General features: G+C 48.7%; 1 protein-coding gene across 5 annotated transcripts in view; it reads right to left on the minus strand.

Moving 5' to 3' along the window:
- LOC125949620 (aryl hydrocarbon receptor nuclear translocator homolog) overlaps window positions 1–18,277 on the minus strand; it is a 206,610-nt gene that overhangs the window by 59,359 nt on the left and 128,974 nt on the right. For all 5 annotated transcript variants that reach the window (XM_049676849.1, XM_049676850.1, XM_049676848.1 and 2 more), the window contains one exon: window positions 495–655. In XM_049676849.1, coding sequence (XP_049532806.1) covers window positions 495–655 — 161 coding nt within the window. The remainder of the gene's footprint in view (window positions 1–494; window positions 656–18,277) is intronic.

Consider the following 18,277-nt stretch of genomic DNA (forward strand, 5'->3'; position numbering starts at 1 on the left):
TAAGGCAAGCCCGTCTAGACAATCCAAGATAAATTTATCATCACTTCGATAAACAAATATGGTGCAGTTAAAAACCATAAAACGCTTGTTACCACGCTAGGTATTCAGATGACCTACAGGTCGGTGATAGACGCTCAAGAAGAAATCAAACACATTTCTTCTCGTCACGGCCAATCATTGTGAGCACGACATTATGTCGTAAACAATGCTCTCCCCGAAAGTGGCTTATTCAAAACCCTCAGCACACGCCATTTGGGACTGTGTTCATATAAACTTTTGATTAACTCCCCGAAAAAAAATATATAATCGGGATCGGCGGGAGCCTGGTGCGACCGCCACGATTTTACGATGCACAATCAGAGAAAGCATGTTACTATGGCGTTCGCTTTTTTATGTCACTTCTCTCCAGGACATCATCAAAGTTGGCCGCATCATTAAAATGAAAATTGCCCGGGATGCGATGCGCGATTAATGCTTAGATTCCGCGGACTTACCTCTTAATGCCTTCATATGCGCCACCGCCATCCGCAGGATCGTCAGCTTGTCCGGTTTCCGCGCTAGGGCACTGCACGTCGGCACCATGTCCGACAGCTCCGTGATGTAGGCAGTCATTTTGTTCCGCCTCCGCCGTTCGATCTCACAATGGTTTTCTCTACTGCAAATGGACAAAACGAGATAGAAAGAGAGGAAGGTAGACGTTAGTAAAAAGGATAATAATCGGTCCGGTGCACTAGGTAGAGGTGAAGACGCGGAGAGGGAGAGAACACAATTGAGGTGATCCTTAGACGAACTAAAAACCTTTTTCCTCGATTACCACTACAGAGAACCCAATTATAGGAACCAATTGTAATCATCTTCCGCCGCCGTTGCTGTTGCTGCTGCTGCTGCTTGATGATGTTGCTACCTAACTAATAATGCATCCATGCATTTGGGAGGATTGGCAACAACACACACAAACAGCGAAAAAAATAAATTATGCGCTAATGGTTCAACGCCTCGAGGCATTCGATGGGGGTCACCACTTAATTCCAGTAGTCCGGTCCGCTAATGACATTGGGCCCGGAAAGCTGATCCAACACGCCCTCAGGAACCGAACGGAGAGCGGAATATGCAAATGCAGCATGCACCGCAGACCCCAATGTCCCTCACTAACCCTCTCAATGCTCCAAACCGTCGGGGACGTCGGGGCATCGAGTTTTTTGGGAGGAGGCGAGGAGATCGTTTCGGTTCGGTCGTTTGGACGGTTTGTCCGAAAACTTTCCTCCCCCGGAAGGCAATCCCCTACCCCTCCCCACTGCAAAAAAGTGCATAAGCGTTTAAGATAATCTTAATCAGATCGGCCATAAAACATCCCTTCGGTTTTTGGGGATCGCCAACAATTTGTTCCCCGTTGCTGGGCCATTGCTGGGCCCTGCGGATGGTGGGTCACTCCGTTTGTGCAAAACTTTTATCGGAATTAACTTACGAAGCTGGAATTACAATTGATGTCCACACTATGTCTGGTATGCGTATGGTTTGTGTCCGGCGTTTCTTATAAGAGAAGAATTCGATTTAACCAATAACTGAAGTCTGGTAAGTTTTGTTGGAATTTGTAGAATTTGAAGTAAATATGAAAAGATGCTCAGGATATTAATTTGCATTTCTCAAAATAAAAAAAAACAACCAACATAAAACAGGGAAACTTTTCGCTCCTTCGAATGGAAGCTTCAAACTTTCATTCCCAATACTGGAAGTGCAGTCGAAAACGCTTTCGGCCCCCCAGGAAGATCATAAAAAAATGCCCGCGAATGAATATACTCTCCTCAGTACTTTCTTCACTGCAAGTGCTTACAGGATAAAGGATTCCGTTCGTTTTTATGATGCCACATCGCTCCCTTTTACAATGGGCGCGCACAAGCCCAATCGTTTTATGAAAAACGAGCTCCAGAGCTGAATTCGAATCCAGGAGCAGCACCGCGAGTGCTGCAGCAGCTGCCCGCCTAATGCTTCAAAAGAAGGAAGTATTCCGCTTCCGAGTTCCCCGCGAGTAATATGAGTAATCGCTAACAATATGGTAAAACCCGATGCGATGGTTTCTCGGGGGAAACTCGAGCATCATAAAAACTGATGCGAAAACTGTTCGTTGTTTCCGGAAAAGATACCGGAGCACCCGGAGCGGGCCGGATCGATACAACCAAAAACAAAAACCAAAAAAAAAGACCGCAATGTATTGCCATAATCATAACCGTTTGCATGATTGTTATTTTATTTTGTCTTGTGGCTGGTGGCATGTACCTATATCTGCTACTGCTACTACTGCAGCGGAGTGAGGAGTGCGGGGAGTGATTGAAAATGAGACTCGCGAAAGAAAATGACGGAATGGCAACGGCAACGGTGGAGAATTAGAATGAAATTGGTGCCACGCATTACATGATTCATTTGGTTCCCGGGGGTTTTCCGGCAATTCGCAATTTGCCTTCCCCTTTTTTCGTAAACGACGACAATGACGATGACGACGACATACATTTGTCCATGAAGCGCATCATTTTGAAGCGCATTAGTTAAGCGGTTGAATTGTCATTGATGATCATCTTTGCGCGGCCCTTTTTATTACTCAACACACACTCTCTTTCTCTCTGTCGTGCGTAATGGTTATGGTTTTAAAGCGTTTACAGCACGTTACAATCTGTGGCCCCATTTGGCGGTTTTTTGCATGCATCACACATTTGCCAAATATTGGCCCAAACACGCTCTTTTCGATTGTTTTGCCCTCGCCACGCAGACGGCGCCCTGGTCCTTGGCATGATCATCCTTGGCGGGAATATGATGATGTTATCGATGTTCGCGAATTAATATGCATTAAATTTGGACGCGATGCAGCAACTAAAGATGGTGGTGTGCTACACGCGCACTTTATGCGATTTCAAAGACCAAGGCACACATGCAACAGAATCTGTTTATCGTCCTCCCCATGCTCTGCTGGTGCTAATTGTTGCTGTTCATGAGAAATCCCTTTTTCTGTCGCGGCAGCGGCTACGGCCAGACAACATGCCATCATATCTGTGGCACCCCCGGCTAGTGGTTGCGACTTTCACCGGTGGTCACTCCGTCATGGGTTTTGGAAACCAAATTTTCAAAACACTGTGTATGTGTGTGATTGTAAGCCACTTCTCCCCTCGATACGGTCTATTTGAGTGGTGATGAATTGATTTCGAAAGTAGCACTCGACTGCAACGCAAGCGGCGCGAAAAGCGCGTTTCCTGTTGAGCTTCGGTTTTGGATTTGCAACCCCCCAAAAAAGGGGGCCAGGGATTGGACGCACTCACTGGCGTAAGGAATTGCATGCCGCTTGGTTGTGGAGAGTAGTGATGAGTGGGGATCATGAATTATGAAAAATCCACTCGACACGAATGGACACGTGGACCGGACAAGCCGGAAGGGAACCCCCAACGGAAACGTACGTCAGAACGTTCCAGAACGTGCGATGCGATTGTTTATGATTCATGTAATGCAATTGCAACTGGCGCTTATTGCACTTTTTGGTGACTTAAACATCAATTCGTAAAAATAAAATGCTCAATTTTTCTATTCGTCTCTCTGTGGAGCTCATCTATGTATATAAATGAAAGTTGTGTACTTTCGAACGCCCATAACTTGTGAACGGATTGGCCGATTTCACTCATTCTTGAGAAATGTTGATAATCTTCTGTCCTTTTATTGCAAATTGAAACTCTTTTTTGCACTGGCTTTCCACCTCACAGCCTACTTGATTTGATATTATTTCAAAACATTGTATGACAACAATTCAGCTCCAATGCATACTTCGCTGAATTCGATATTCTTACTTACTGAATTTGTCAAATGGTATCCAAGTTTGGTGATTATTGAGGTTAGAACAAAAACTACATTTAGCACATCAAGAACTATTTGTGATGAAATGAAAATGATTTGATTTTAATTGACTCATTTCATAGTCAGAAGAAATAAAGGCCTCCAATCAGAAGATGAAGTAGAACGTATGCATTAAAACAAGGCAAAATTTGAATGGTTATAAGATGAAAAACTAATTGAGAGGCAGATAATTGAGTTCTGTAATCTAAATATGAAAGGTAATTTTAACAGTTTAATTGCAAAAAAAAAAAGGAAACCTCTGTCGGCCGAACTCTAAACGAGATGGCAAAAATAGTGAAGATTGCAACAATGAAAAAGCACAGAAATAACTAGAAAAGATGTACACAAATATGTTTTCGATCTCTTTTGTGTGAAAAGTGATGCAATTACCTTCCATATGTAATTTACAGAATTCAATTATCTGCCTTATTGTTTTTCTTATCACCATTCAAATTATCTTTCTTTTTTAACGCATACATTACGATTATGCAGTCGAAATTCATGGAGGCTTCAAGAGACGAGTATCAAAACGAAATTTGCGGGGGGTCAACTAGTTACAGATAGATGGATAGAGTTTGTGGGATTCAAATGGTCAAGAGAGCAAACCGTAGGCCAGTCCGCGAAGTACCGGTTTTGGAACCGGAACTTACGTGACTCAACCATCAGCGCCACATCATCATCGTCATCGTCGTCAGTAGCATTGACGAACGGTTAAAACACTTGAACGCTACGCACCACTCCAGCCACTCACACCAACCGTTGCCAAAGTTTCATTAGCATAAACTTGTAAACTTTCACATAATCGTTTTTGGCACACAACATCCATCATCAACGTTCCTTCGCTCCTCTCCTCTAAACTTCCTCCCTCTGGTGGTGGTCCCACTCGGTGGTGACACATTTTAGGTGCGAACGGGGTCGTCGTCTGTACCTTAGGCCAGAGAGTAAACGAATCTGGTAAACACGATGATGGCCACACCGTAACGCCATGCTGGTGGTGCCATATTGTAAAGGGGGAACCCGGTCGGTCCGAAATCGGCCAGCGCCTGGTGGTGTGTGGTGCCAAAAGGAAGGATCCGATTCCGATGCAAGTGCATGCGTAATGAGCATATGGTGCGCGGCAACGGGGAGCAGCGGGCATATAATGCATTCAACGATTCAATAAGGAACACAATGCCTCCTCACTCCACTCCACTCTTTGGCGCACCTTTGGCAAATGGTTCGAATAACGTTCCAATCTGCATATTAGTGCGCCACGGAAGCAAACACACACACACACATACATGCATGCAGTACCACCTTCTCCTCGTTCTGCGCAACACCGTAAATTAATAAAATACAATGTGCACAACGATGACGATGACGAAACGGGCGCCAGCATTTCCCGGTTGGGGGCCAACAGTCGGGCAATTAACTACCGAACGCACCGATGATTAATGATAATAGATCCCCATTTACACCACAGCAGGCTGGTACACACACACACACACACACACACACACAAACGCAAAGAGACGAATGGCATATGAATATTCTACTCGATTTACTTGAAATTCTTGGAATGTTTTGCTAAACTGTAGTTTAATCGAGGAACGCGTCTCGCATCCGTTGGTAGAATTCAAATGAAAGGTGGAAGCGGACAAAAAATTAGCATCTTATTTGATGCACCGGTGAGCAATGGAAGTGGAAGGGGAACAAGAATGATTGAAATGGGGGGCTTGCATGTTAAGAAAATTGAAAATTCATTAACCATCCGCTTATGCTGCTAATAAAACAATAAACAGCGAATGACACCTGGCTGCATTGGTTATCTAGGTCAGCGTGCAAAGGATTCGTCGTATCTCTATTGCATCATCAATCGAGCACGCCAGGTTGGTGGTGCCCCCAATTTATTCATTTATGATCAACCTTCCTCTACCTCTCTCTTTCCATGCCGTGCGCTTATGCTGATTCCCTCGCAACCCCATTTACACCTTTTCACGCCTCATCATTCGACGGTGGCGGGAACGCAAACAATAAATGCATTGATTGGCGTAAGGCCGCGTCGTCGTGGCATAAGAAGTCACCAGTTAAGTAGCTCTCTCCTCCTTTCGTCTTTCGCAAATTTCGCACATTGCAACACACTGCCAGAAGATTGTTTTGTTCGTGTCTGTGTGTGTGCAGCAGTGCATTGTAAATGCAAAATTAAAAGGAGAAAATCGCAAAATATGAGAAAATCAGACGCGGGGTAAGAAAATTAAATACCAATGTCTACTACGGTACCAGCCGGTATATTGTTGCTGGTTCTGCACTGCACACATTCGACCAAAGGCGGCGAGAGAATTATCCTGCTCCAGAAGACCTCGACACCTTGAGGAGTTTGACTTCAGCGAAGTTGAGCGAACGCGCGGAGCGAAGAAATTGCTGCATTTGAACGTTACAACAACCTCTCTTTACACATTAATTTGTACAATTAATATTTTAGAACTGTAAATGCAAAAAGAAGTTGCTCATTTTAAGAAATTTCGAACCTCTCTTCGGTGTTGCTAAACATTGCTGTGAGAGCATTTTGTAGCGACATGGACCAACCTTCTCTTCGGTAGATCTGCTGAAACCATCTCTGCTCGAAGCGATGCCATCAGTGAAGACCTGAGTGCCAAGGATCCCTCGGTCGAGTCCATTGTCCCTCTTCTCGGCCAGTATGCTCACCACAACCAGCTCGGTGCTGCTGCTGCTGATTAATCGAGCAGCTCCGTTGGTTAATTTACTTTTACTCCCCCGATTCCCTAAAACCGAAGATCTCGCGGATTGCTCGCGGTGTGACCTCTGCTTGTGCGAGCAGCCCCGAGCCTGCGGTTCCACCGGACGAAGCACCAGACCTTCTCGACCATCGCGTATGCCTTTAAGCCAGCTTTCGAAGGGCGCGAGCAGATCGAACAGAAATTATAACTAAAGTGCTGCTATCTAGTGGCAGTTATCATTTCGCAGGACCGAAAGGTGGCCCTCTTCATGACTCCTGAACCCCTCCAAACACCAAAAGGTCCAAGGCCAGCAAAAGGTGCAGTGCTTGTATCAAGACGGAGGGGAAAAACAAATGAAAAGCAATATCAGCATCGACCGAAGAAGCATCTCCGCCAGCGAGTTTCAGTTTCAGCGTTCCAGCACCCGGCTCCGGGAACCGCGATATGCACAAAAGGCGCATAATTGAAGTGTGTCCGCCGCATTGGTAGAGCGAAGCTAAAAACCCGCCATCAAAACCGACAGTGACGGTATAAGGCTGAAGCTGATGATGATGACGATGACGATACTTATCCCAATCGCAATGAACATAACCTTCGCAGCGGCGCGGCCGGGTTTTTTTGGGGGGAGGTTACGGAGGTTACGACGGGCGGCCACAAGAACCACGTTTACTTAGCAGCAGCAGCACCACCACCACCGGCGGAACGGTAAATATTGTCTTCGATGGGGACGCACCAAGAGAAAGAGAGGTCGTCGTAAAATAATAACAATTTCTTCCCATTCCCGAGCGCCGCGCTTCGGGGGGAAATATGTTTTCCCGGGTTTTTGTGATGGAATTGGCACGATAGTGTGCCTCAGCCATCAGCCCCCGTCCAACCGGTACGCGCTGCAGGCAGGCATTAAAAACCATGGCGCACAGCACAGCAAACTTCCACTCCTGGTGCTGCTGCGGACACCAAAACCAAGACGTACCTAGCCGTTGCCGTACCATCGATTGGTTGATTTAAAACCATAAAAAAATTATCGTCCGATTGGTGGTGCTGGTGCAATACTGCTCCCCGGCGGTTCGCGTCGTAAAAGTACAAAAAACAATCACGTTCGATCATCAAACATACCAGGCGGCAGGTCGGCCAGCGCGGTCTTCGGATCACAAGAAGCAGAACGTTCTGGCGAGGATTCGTTTCTGCAATTCGTTGAATTATCCACGCCTTCGGTTCACAAGCATGGGAATGAACGAGAACGGATATCAAGAGCCGCATGATTCTATGCTGTGAGGGTGCTCTTAAGCAATGGAAGCGCATAATGTACCTCCCGAGGAGGCATTGACATCATCATTTACAATCCTCCTTTCACCATTCTAGCCATTGTTGGAGTGATGATGGAAATGCAACAATTATCCTTCCAAAGAATCGACTGACAGGAGCGCCCAAGAGGCCTTATGAGGCCTTGCCTGGCAAGTTCTTTGTGTGTGAGAAACTCCAGCACCCCCTTTCGGATCCTATATATATATGCCTTCTGATATCGGGCGCGTAAGCATTGAGGTCAGCGGCGTCGCCATCGTCGTCTCGGTCGAATTGTTTCCATAAAATTTCGCTTTCACCCAGCCCCCAGCCACCCTATCCCTGCACCCTACCCAGGCAACAAACATAAAGACACGGCAATGGAAAGGGGAAGGCACGAGAAGAAAATGTCAGGGAGGGGTTGGGCAAAAACCGTAGCCAAACAAGTGCCCAGCGCACCCGAAACCGACGCGACCTGCCATTTAGATTTATGCCCGCATAATCTTTCGGGGCTAATATGTATGATTTGCATAAGGCAACATGAAATGTCCATTACTCAAAAAACCGCGCACCACAAGCGCAAAATACACACACAGACACACACACACACACACATACACATACGCACGCACATACCATTGTTGGCGTGCGCGCACGAGACGGACTTGGCAATGCCCGGCACCAGCCACCAGCAGCAACAACAACCACAGCAACAACAACGAGCGGTTGGCAGGATTCGTGTGTTGGTTGCTGGCAGTCCAATACCAGACCTCGTGGAGTTCTGTGTCCAGGAGGCCACCGCGAAAATCCGCGCCCCACCCCCGTGTTTCACCCACCACCTGTAGTCAAGGGGGTGGTGGGAGTTTGATGATTCCCGCAAATTAGGGGATGGAGACCCTTTCCCTCCACTCCGAACCGGACAGGAAATCCTGTCCGTATGAGCACCACACACACACACATACAGAGAGACGCATGCCAAGTGGCCAATAGCAGAGTGTCGGTCATAGCAAAGGGCACTTCATCTGCTTCGCTGGTGGTGGTGGTGGCCATTGGTTGAGGTTAGGGTTGGCCAATAAAAAAGCCACAAAATCTGCGTAATGAAGGTGAGCTTGACAGGAAAAAGGACGCCCAACACACACACACACACACGCGCTCACACACGGCGTTGGCAACAAAGTGAACGTTAGATCTGCTCGCTTATTCTGCCAACGGTTTGTGGCGTGCCACCGGACCAACACGGAAACCAGCCAGTTCCGTTTGCCATCCGTCGCCCGGGATGGACACACACGCACACACACCCAGACACACGGACAGGACTGTGCAGGACATGCAGTGTAGCTGCAGAGTGCGTGCGTGTTGTTGTGAGCAGTGAAGCAACAGAGTCAGGCCGTCAGGCCGAGTAGTAGGCAATGCCTGGAGAGGAAAACAAACGAGTAATGCTCACTTCATTCACATTTGATGACCACAGAACAGTGCACAGTGCCTGTTGTTGCAGGCCCCGTAACCGTGGCGTGTGTGTGTGTGTGTGTGTGTGTGTGTACGGGACACTGGGGAAGGTGCGAGAAATAAACACTTTTGCATGCGATTTTTCCGTCACATGAAAGGTGCGCGCGAAAGGTGGTCTGAATGCACTTCGGTTCCGAACCGACCACCCTTAAAAAGGGGGGGGGGGGAGCAAGTAGTGGAAGCGAAGGGTAGGTGATTTGAATTTCCCCTGCGCGATGGTGGTTGATGTAACGGGAGTAACCAATGCATAAGTGATTACCATAATCACTGGTATGACTTTCCATCCATCGTCCACTCTCCTCTGCGCACCAACACGACGACCTGGACACTATACCAACTGAGCGCGAAGAAAGGTGGTGGCCACCTGTAATTGATTCGCCAACCGGAACACACCCGGGTGCGTCCATCGCGGTGCGCTCAATGCACGGGATTACGGACTGACCGGTAGGAAGGCCATGCCTGGCACTTCTCTCTCTCTCTCTCTCTCTGTCTCTCCCGGGGATAGCGTGACGTACCGCGTGTGGTCAATCGCGCGCCTTTTTACCGCACCACAACGCAACCAAGAACCAGGGAACGGAGGTCCACCACCACCGCTAAGGTGATGGCCATAAATTAATGATACCGATGGGCTGCTACTGTTGCGCCATGCAAACAAGGACGACGGCAGCAACAGCAGTGCAGTAGCGCATTCCAAGTGACGCTCAATGTGAACTTCGATTTTTGATGCCAAATGGATCGCCAGGAAGGGATTAACGAAGCAGGCGACGGATGGAGAGATTTCATTCTTGGTTACTTTGACTGTGTTTCCGACAAGCGCACAAAATTTTCAGTACGATAAAAAAGAGCTACTTTTTTGTACCGGGCACAAAACGATTTTGAGCAAACGTTTTTTTTTAACATTTGTTTTCGATGCAGTACTGTGTTATGTGTGTTTTTGTGGTACTGCATCGAGTAAGTTTGTGTGATTAATGTTATGTTTTGTGTTGATTTAGTGTACAAAAAAAAAATTGAGCAAAACTAAGCTATTTTTTTTACTCCGCTTCGACAAGTGGAGGTTTCGTTGCGATATGAAAATTTCGATACCTCAACGAAAATTTCCTGCGTATGCGGAATCACCGTAACAGCGACCGTTGTCTCTGTGCTCGTCTCATTTTGTCACGATTTTCTTGTTCAAAACTGGCTCAAGTTGGTCGTTGGTAAGTTGGACGGCCGGGAGTATAATGCACCCGAGGGGGGGTTCGTGAGAGAGTAATAATCATGGATTTAGGCAGGATTTACCACTTACCACCAGCGGCGGTAATGTACTCGATCAATTAGCTGAGCTATCCCCCCTTGCAAGTAGCCGCCAGGTATCAAGTAGCTTAACAAGCTCTGGTGGTGGCCATCCCAAGGAGCCGCCTTCCTTCCTAAATGAATGTCTTTCATTTGGCAAAAACATGATACCAGACATATATGCCGAGATGTGGCGCTACTGGTTTCATGCCGGACCGGACACACACACCACACATTACAGGTCCAGAACCGGGACCAGGACCACCATCTTCTTCTGAGGTGCGCACCTTAACGACGACAGCGACGGCAATGATGATGATGATGATGATGGTTCCCACCCTTAATGGAGCTATACCATAAAGCGCCCGCGGCACGAATCTTGGAATGGGCGAGAGACCGGCGGCCCCGAACCAAGGATATCATTTTCCAACGAATGACCTCTCCGCCTCCGAGAAACACGTCGCAAAAAGGGGTAAGCAAGAAGCAGTGCCAGTGGATTTAGAGTTTTGGAGTAAGAAGAGCCACTGAGTGGTCGCATCAGAAAAGGCCCCGAGACCTCGGGTCTACATACGGGTTTCTCAAGGCCCCGGACTCCGATCCGAACCCTTTCGAGAAGCTTTAGTTTAGAGGCAATTAAAAGAGATGAAGGCGAAGACGAGTCGAGTGAACGTCTTTTGCAGAAGGACCGCCGCTGTTGCCCTGTTGCTCGGTTGTTCTGAATGCGTTCTAATGGTGATGTGGCACGTGGATAGCGCCCACCCCCGGTTAGTGGCCGCTAATCTGTTGGGAATAATTTCCGATAGTGTCCGTGTCCGTGTTCGTGTGTGTGCCTTCATCTCCATTTAGCAGGAGGGATTGAAGTGTGAAAATTGAATAATCTCGAGCAGCTCTCAAGCAACGATAACGACTTCGTGGTGTCCGTGACAGCCGTAGCCCATCCTATCATCCCATCATCTTCGTCATGGCCGGGAATTGTGCTCCTCGTTGTGCCTAATGCAGCGTAAATTGGGTTTTCCGGAGGTTAGGGTTTTCGTATTAACATTCCAAGATTAACATTACACCACATGACAGCGCACCGGGACAGTAAAAGCCAATTTGGTCTCCGTCCTCGTCGTCGTAGTCGTTGGCATCGGTTGAAAGGTTGATTCTGAAGTTTGATGTCATTTTTGGCGAGGGGATCAGTTTCTTGTTGTTGGTGGATTATGGCAGAGGCAGAGTGCAGAGTGCAGAGTGGATTGGATTATTTTGACACTTCATTTCCGCGACTGATTAGACCTGTTCCGTGCTGGCCACTATGCTGCTGTATCTGTGTACTGCCACCCGTCGTGCTTCAATTCTAATTACCGTTAGTTCGTTTATTCGTAAAGCCAGTCGTCGTCCTCAGAGCATGCTTAGTTCGGTTGAAGATTTGCGATTTGAATTGAATCGCGATGAAAGCAATACCGAAGAGTAGTGTTCTCCTCGAGGAAAATAATTCCATGCCAAACCCCTTTTCTCGACCAGGTATTGATCCATCGAAGAAGAATGAAGCGACCACACGACGTTCGCTGCTGCCAGGGATCCCGTCGTGCCGAGATGGATGAGCTTTCCCGCTCACTCATACCGCTAAATCCCTCCGCTTAATTAGTTGGTTATTACGCAGTAAAACCTGCGGCCTCTTGGTCCATTACTGTCCATTACAGGCGAGCACGAGAAGAAAGGGGTACGACGACCGATGACGACGGGTTTCATCCAGATTTAATGGCCGCGTCGCGTCACGGCCTATGGGAGGGAGGAGTTCAATTTCTCCACTAACCAAGCCCTCCAAGACCGAACCAGGACCTCAAAGTGATGGTGGAAAAAGGGAAAAGAGAGAGAGAGAGAGAAAGGGAAGACCGCATCCCCATCGTCCAGGAGGGGCTGTTTTGTTTGTTGGTTTTCTGCTGACGTGATGAGTGATAGCCACACTCCACGTCTCCAGCACGAGGGCCCACGAGGCCCACAACGACTACAACACACACACACACACACACACACACACAACTGCCCATCATCGAGGTTTAGTGATTTTAAAAAAATAATGAGTTTTTAATATTAAATAAAATACGCACGATCGTGCTCTGTGTGCGTGTGTGTGTGCGGCAGTGTGGTACCGTTCTCACACCGTACCGGAACCTGAATCAACTCGAACTAGTGCAAACTATGGGGTCGGAAAAGAAAGGCGCACCGGGGAGCAGGTTTATGTTTTACCAAACCTCCCCACATGACCCATTCCCGCCAGATGACGACGACGACGACGACGGCGATGGGAAAGCCGAAAGCCCAGTTCGAAGTAATCAAAGAGTAATTAAAAGGCAAAGTCTGATGCCAGCATAAACTTTAATTAGAACGGTTTTTGCGCGCGCGCGCGGGCACAAGGAGAGGACGGAGGACGGAGGCCGAGACGAGTGCTGCTGATGTTGATGAGGCCCTAGGACCCCTCCAGCTGGGCGCACGGCCCCTCCGGAGGTCGCAGGATCACGCTGATGATAACAAGCTTGAAGCGTAATGTTGGGAAGGTGCCCTTCCTTCTGGCCTTCCGGCTACTAATGCTGCAGTGCTTGGGCAAACCAGTGTGCTCGTTAGCAATAGGCAGCGCGGCATACACACACAAACACATTAGCCAGTGTTTTATTGTTGCAACACCCTTTTCCGGTCCCGTTTCGAAGGGAGTGAAAAATGGGGAGCACAAAACGGCCGGGACCATGCTCGCGATATGCAATAGGCGCTCGCGTTGATGTTTCTTGATAAGCTGCTGCTGCTGCTGCTGCTAAGGAGTTGCTGACGGACTCCGACGAAGGGAGTTGTTTTGGGTTTTGAGCAATAAAGCACTCCCGAAACGGTCTTAACGAAACCGTCTCGCGAGGACATAAAAGGGACCCAGAATTGCGTGGAATGTTTGCATATCTCGGAGAGGTGGAGACGCGACTCCTCTCCCGGTGGGGACATCAACAATGGCAATGGCATCCAACGGTCGCCCATTACACACAGGTTAGTGTTTAGCAGGTTGGGAGTAATAATCATAAAACAAACAGGGAAAACCGAAACAATAGCAGCAGCAGCAGCAGCACACAGGGAATAACAATAAAACAATGTCGTAGAAGCGATAAAACCATTTTTTTTAATAAACTCTTAAAACGAAACGTTGCTTCTTCGCAAACATCCATCCATCTTTTGTGCACTCCCCGCTTTTTTTCCCAACCTTTTTCAACCTCATCTTCATCTTCAATAAGAGTCACTGCGCAAGAGGGAGTGTTGTTTCCACCCTTTGGAGTCCGTCGTTGTCGTAGGTGATTAAATTAACAAAATGCGTCCCTCGTTCCTTTTGTAGGGCCTGGTGGGGAGCTCTGAAGAGGAAACACTTCATACGTTTTCTTTCATTTTCCTCCAGCACCAAAAGGGAACACACTAACAACCAGCCAGCCAGCCAGCCAGCAGCAACTGCACTTTGCTGCGGTTGCATTTTTATCAGTTTGTTCACGCTCTCCATCGCGTACTCGCTTCAGAGGCAGCAGCAGCAGCAACGTTCGCCTTGAGAGGAACGCGCTCCTCTGCACAACGTTGTGCTGGAACAACACTTCAAATTTCCCACTACAAATAGACCCTCCTGTAGACCGCGTCGTCGTCGTTCCAAGGAGACAACACAGTACCACGGTCCTTGAATGTACTGCTGGGGTCGACCTGCAACCAGGCTAGCGGCGAGGCATCTGCATCTGCAGCCAGAACCAGAAAGCAAAGCGGGTGATTAATCCGATCCGGCCGCGTTATCTTCCGTGTGGCTCGCGAACCTACGGTTCCACGGTAGTTGCTGCTGTTGCTACAACCCTGTAACGACACCAACCGTGAGGACGATCGGTGCGAAAAGCATCGCGACAACACCGTTCTCTCTCTCTCTGTACGTCCGTCCCGGGAATTTGGTGTGTGTGAATTTGGAGTGCGCGCGTGGCACAAACACCCTTTGGCAGCAGTAGCAGCAGCAGCAGCATTCGAGGCAGAAGCTCGAACAACACGAGAGAGAGAAGATAAAACCTGGAAACTTTGTCTTCACCACCGGGCTGGGAAAAGAAGGAAGGCGGCGCAAATTTATTCCACCTAACTGTGGCATGCATAAATTGTAACACTCCCACAGCCACCAACACACACAGGCCAGTGAAGGTCCGCGCCTCGACGCCATTTGTCCCAGAAGTCCCACGATTGTCGACGACGCGGACGACCTTCTCGGACCAACAAGCCAGAAACATATGCTCCCTGGAATGGCACTCGGGACACCGTCACCTGCATGAATTGTTTATGCTGACCACCACCACCACAAGGCTGCTTTGTGGTAGACGACCCTGTGAGACACGGTGGCGCGCATGGCCGCATCCTTGACCGTACCACGTCGCCACCTTCTCACCACCGAGATCGAGGGAACCGATTTCCGGGGAAAACGGACGGACGGACGGACGGACTTCTGGTCTTTTTGCTGCGACAGAACCGATTGAAAGGTTGATACTCTAATTGACAATCCAGAAATATCTTTGTAATTGGTCCGAGAGACCGGGCGCGCGCGCCCGAGGACTGTTCTCTGGACTGTTGTAATCCCCAAAAGCGATCGCTACGACCGAACCATTTTCCCGGTGTGTGTGCCCGGTGTGCCCGGTGTGCCCGGTGTGGTGACCCCTGTTGCGAACCCAAAGTGCGAATGAGCGACACTCCGGGGTCTGCTGCTGTTGGTTAATTATGTTTCAAGCACTTGGAACCACGACCACGAGTGTTTGTGGTGGAGAAAAAAGAGGAGGGACACGTGTTGTGGTAAAGCCGTAATCAGATCCGTTACCGTGTGGTATGTCGTCGGCAAGGGAAATGCTGGATATACCTCTCTTCTAACCAACCGTGTGGTGGTTGTAAACATGTTTCAATCTGTACCGTTTTGGATTTATGCTCCGCTCTCCTTAGAAAGAAAACCGTCGTCGCTGTCTTCTCTTGAAAGTTATTCCCACAAAATAGACGATACCCGCGTTGAGCCCGTGCGCGCGTGTGTGTGTGTGTGTGCGGCTGGAATCCATTTTTCATCTTCACTTCACGGCTCGAAACATGAGGTCGAGACGAGGAGTCCCACAGTGATTAAGCGTTTTCGTTCATTACGCGACGCAAAAACCGAACGAAAAATGACTTCTACGGGGCGACCATGAGACCATCTAGAGGCCGGAGCGAGTGGAGAGCACTACTTTCTATCCTGGAAACCTGGAATGCTGGATCGGCGATAGACACACACGCACCACGCAACACTCTGCAGAGCAATCGAGACACACGTTTCCTACGCGTAACGGAACGCGATCGCGATGAGATGGGCGAGAGGAAAAGTGTTTCACTTACGCCACCGCACACACACACACACACACACACACACCCGTCCTCTAGTTCTCCTCAAACCACTGTCTTCCGATTGATCGGTAAGAGGATTAACGTCTGATGGCGCCATCCGCGGTTCAAACTGGAGCAGCAGCAGCATATACATCATTCCCTGTTTTTGGAGGCATGCTACGATCCCAATGCGTGGCGCACGTGGCAAAGGACGACCCGGGGATTACTGACTGACTATTAATACGCCGCGCTACGACCGATCGGTCATCGAGGGTTGAGATCGTGTTTCTTTGTTTTCGATTACAATAAAAAAGGAAAAGCACTCCTAAAACGTTCATCCCGATCCCCGGCGGCCATTGTTTTTCTCCCGGTGCTCCCCCGGTAAAATCAGAGGTAATTCCGGGATCCAGAGTTGCTACATAGCTGCACCATTTCATATGGCACAACACGAGCGACAAAGCAGCGATCGGACCCGAAGTCAGAGGAGTTGCTCCAATTTTCCCACGATCAGCAGTTGTACTTCTGTTCTTTTTTATTTTGCGTCGCGTCGCTTCTTTCTAGAGAATAACAGAGGAAGATGGCATTTGGAAGCGGGGTGCCACAATGGTAGGAACGAGGTAACAACACACGCGCACAGAACGTACAACAATTGAAGCAAACCTCACCGAGGGCCACGCCATTAAATAAAAGATCGAATGCAAATAAAGATCGAGAGATCGGGAGAAAGGAGCGGCGAGTCCCCCCCCCCCCCCCTCCCACACACCGATCCGGTAATCCGTAGATTGGGTTTCCGCTGTTCGTTCACCTTCCTTTTTTATGCGCCGAAAGCATAAAAGTGCCACCGTCATTGGGGTGGTGTCTTCGCTTTCGGTTGCGCAACGACCGCGCGAACTCGCGATTATTGCCGAGAGAGTTTCCGAGATTCTATTATTGAAATGACATTCCATTAATTGGATTGGACATTTATCAACAGCGCAGCAGTGTGTAGCTGCAGTGGCCAGTGGAAGGGGTCCCGTTCTTTCACCGCATGATGATGATCACTTCTGACCGACTCAAGGGATGTGGATGACTTTGTAGAAGATCATCTCCTGGAGGGCTGATGGTGCTGTGGCTACGGATCCGAGACAAATCATATCGATACCCTCACCGTCGTTAGTCAATTTATATTTTTTTAATGCTATCGTCCTCTCCGTTCGTTCGATCGCATTACGCGCCCTGCCTTCGCATGGGAAAGCAGCACAAGCTGGTCATCGTGGTCATCGTGGGGAGTTATCTTATACTCTACTTAAACCTTAGTCACGACTGAGCTGTGTAACTGACCACCACCACCGCGACTCCATCGCCATTCTTCCATGGTCCATGGAGAGTCCGAAAACTGGTTCAACACGGCGGACGGTGGACGGTCCAGCATCTCTTGCGGCGATCGCTGACCCTTTGTTTGTTTGTTCGAAGCTTGCGTTTTTTGAGGGGAGGAAAAAAAACCCTCATCGTGCGGTGCGTTATGGCGCTCACCAATCGACCGATAAGGAGATTGGACTCGATGAACAAGAAGTAAAAAAACAAAACGATCATCCAAGTCGATCCCCGGCGATGAAGGTGAATCATCCTGGAAGGGCTGGCCCATCGATTGAAGAGACGCGCGCGCACACGGTTCGCGGTGTTTGATTTTCTTTGTTGCGTCCGATCGATGCACGCGCCCCGTTCGGAATCATTATGTCTCTTTCGCCAATTAAGTGGCTCCAGCAGCTCAAGCTCAAGCTGCAGAACGTTGGCAAGATGTGTCACGTGATTTAAAGCAACGGAAACGCGTTGGTTTGTTGCACGGTTTATAGCTTTTCTTTTCTATTGCTTATCATACAACAACGCCACTTCGATGATATTCAACGGGCAACGGAAACAGCAGCAGCAGCAGCATTGTTCTGGTGGTCTTTTATATGGTAACACGAACAGGCCATGCACCAATGCATCGCGCGGTGCTGGAGCGCGAACAAAACGAAAAAAACCCCGTTTCAACCGAAATGAATGGATTCGTCGTCGTCGTCGTCGTCGTCGCCGTCGGTGCGCGGGAACGCGGGAATCACGGTAGCACCCGCAACAACCCACGGCACACACACACACACGCGGCACCGTGGTCATGTATTGTATACGAGCAAAGGAAACGCAGAACGATATAAAACCAGTGAGTGCAATTTACTTTTAGAGTAACATAAATTTTCACCGCGACCGACGAGAAAAGTTCCTTCCACCTTCTATTATTTCCTCCCCAAACC

The sequence above is a fragment of the Anopheles darlingi genome, chromosome 2 (assembly GCF_943734745.1).
Source record: "Anopheles darlingi chromosome 2, idAnoDarlMG_H_01, whole genome shotgun sequence".
Taxonomy (NCBI): domain Eukaryota; kingdom Metazoa; phylum Arthropoda; class Insecta; order Diptera; family Culicidae; genus Anopheles; species Anopheles darlingi.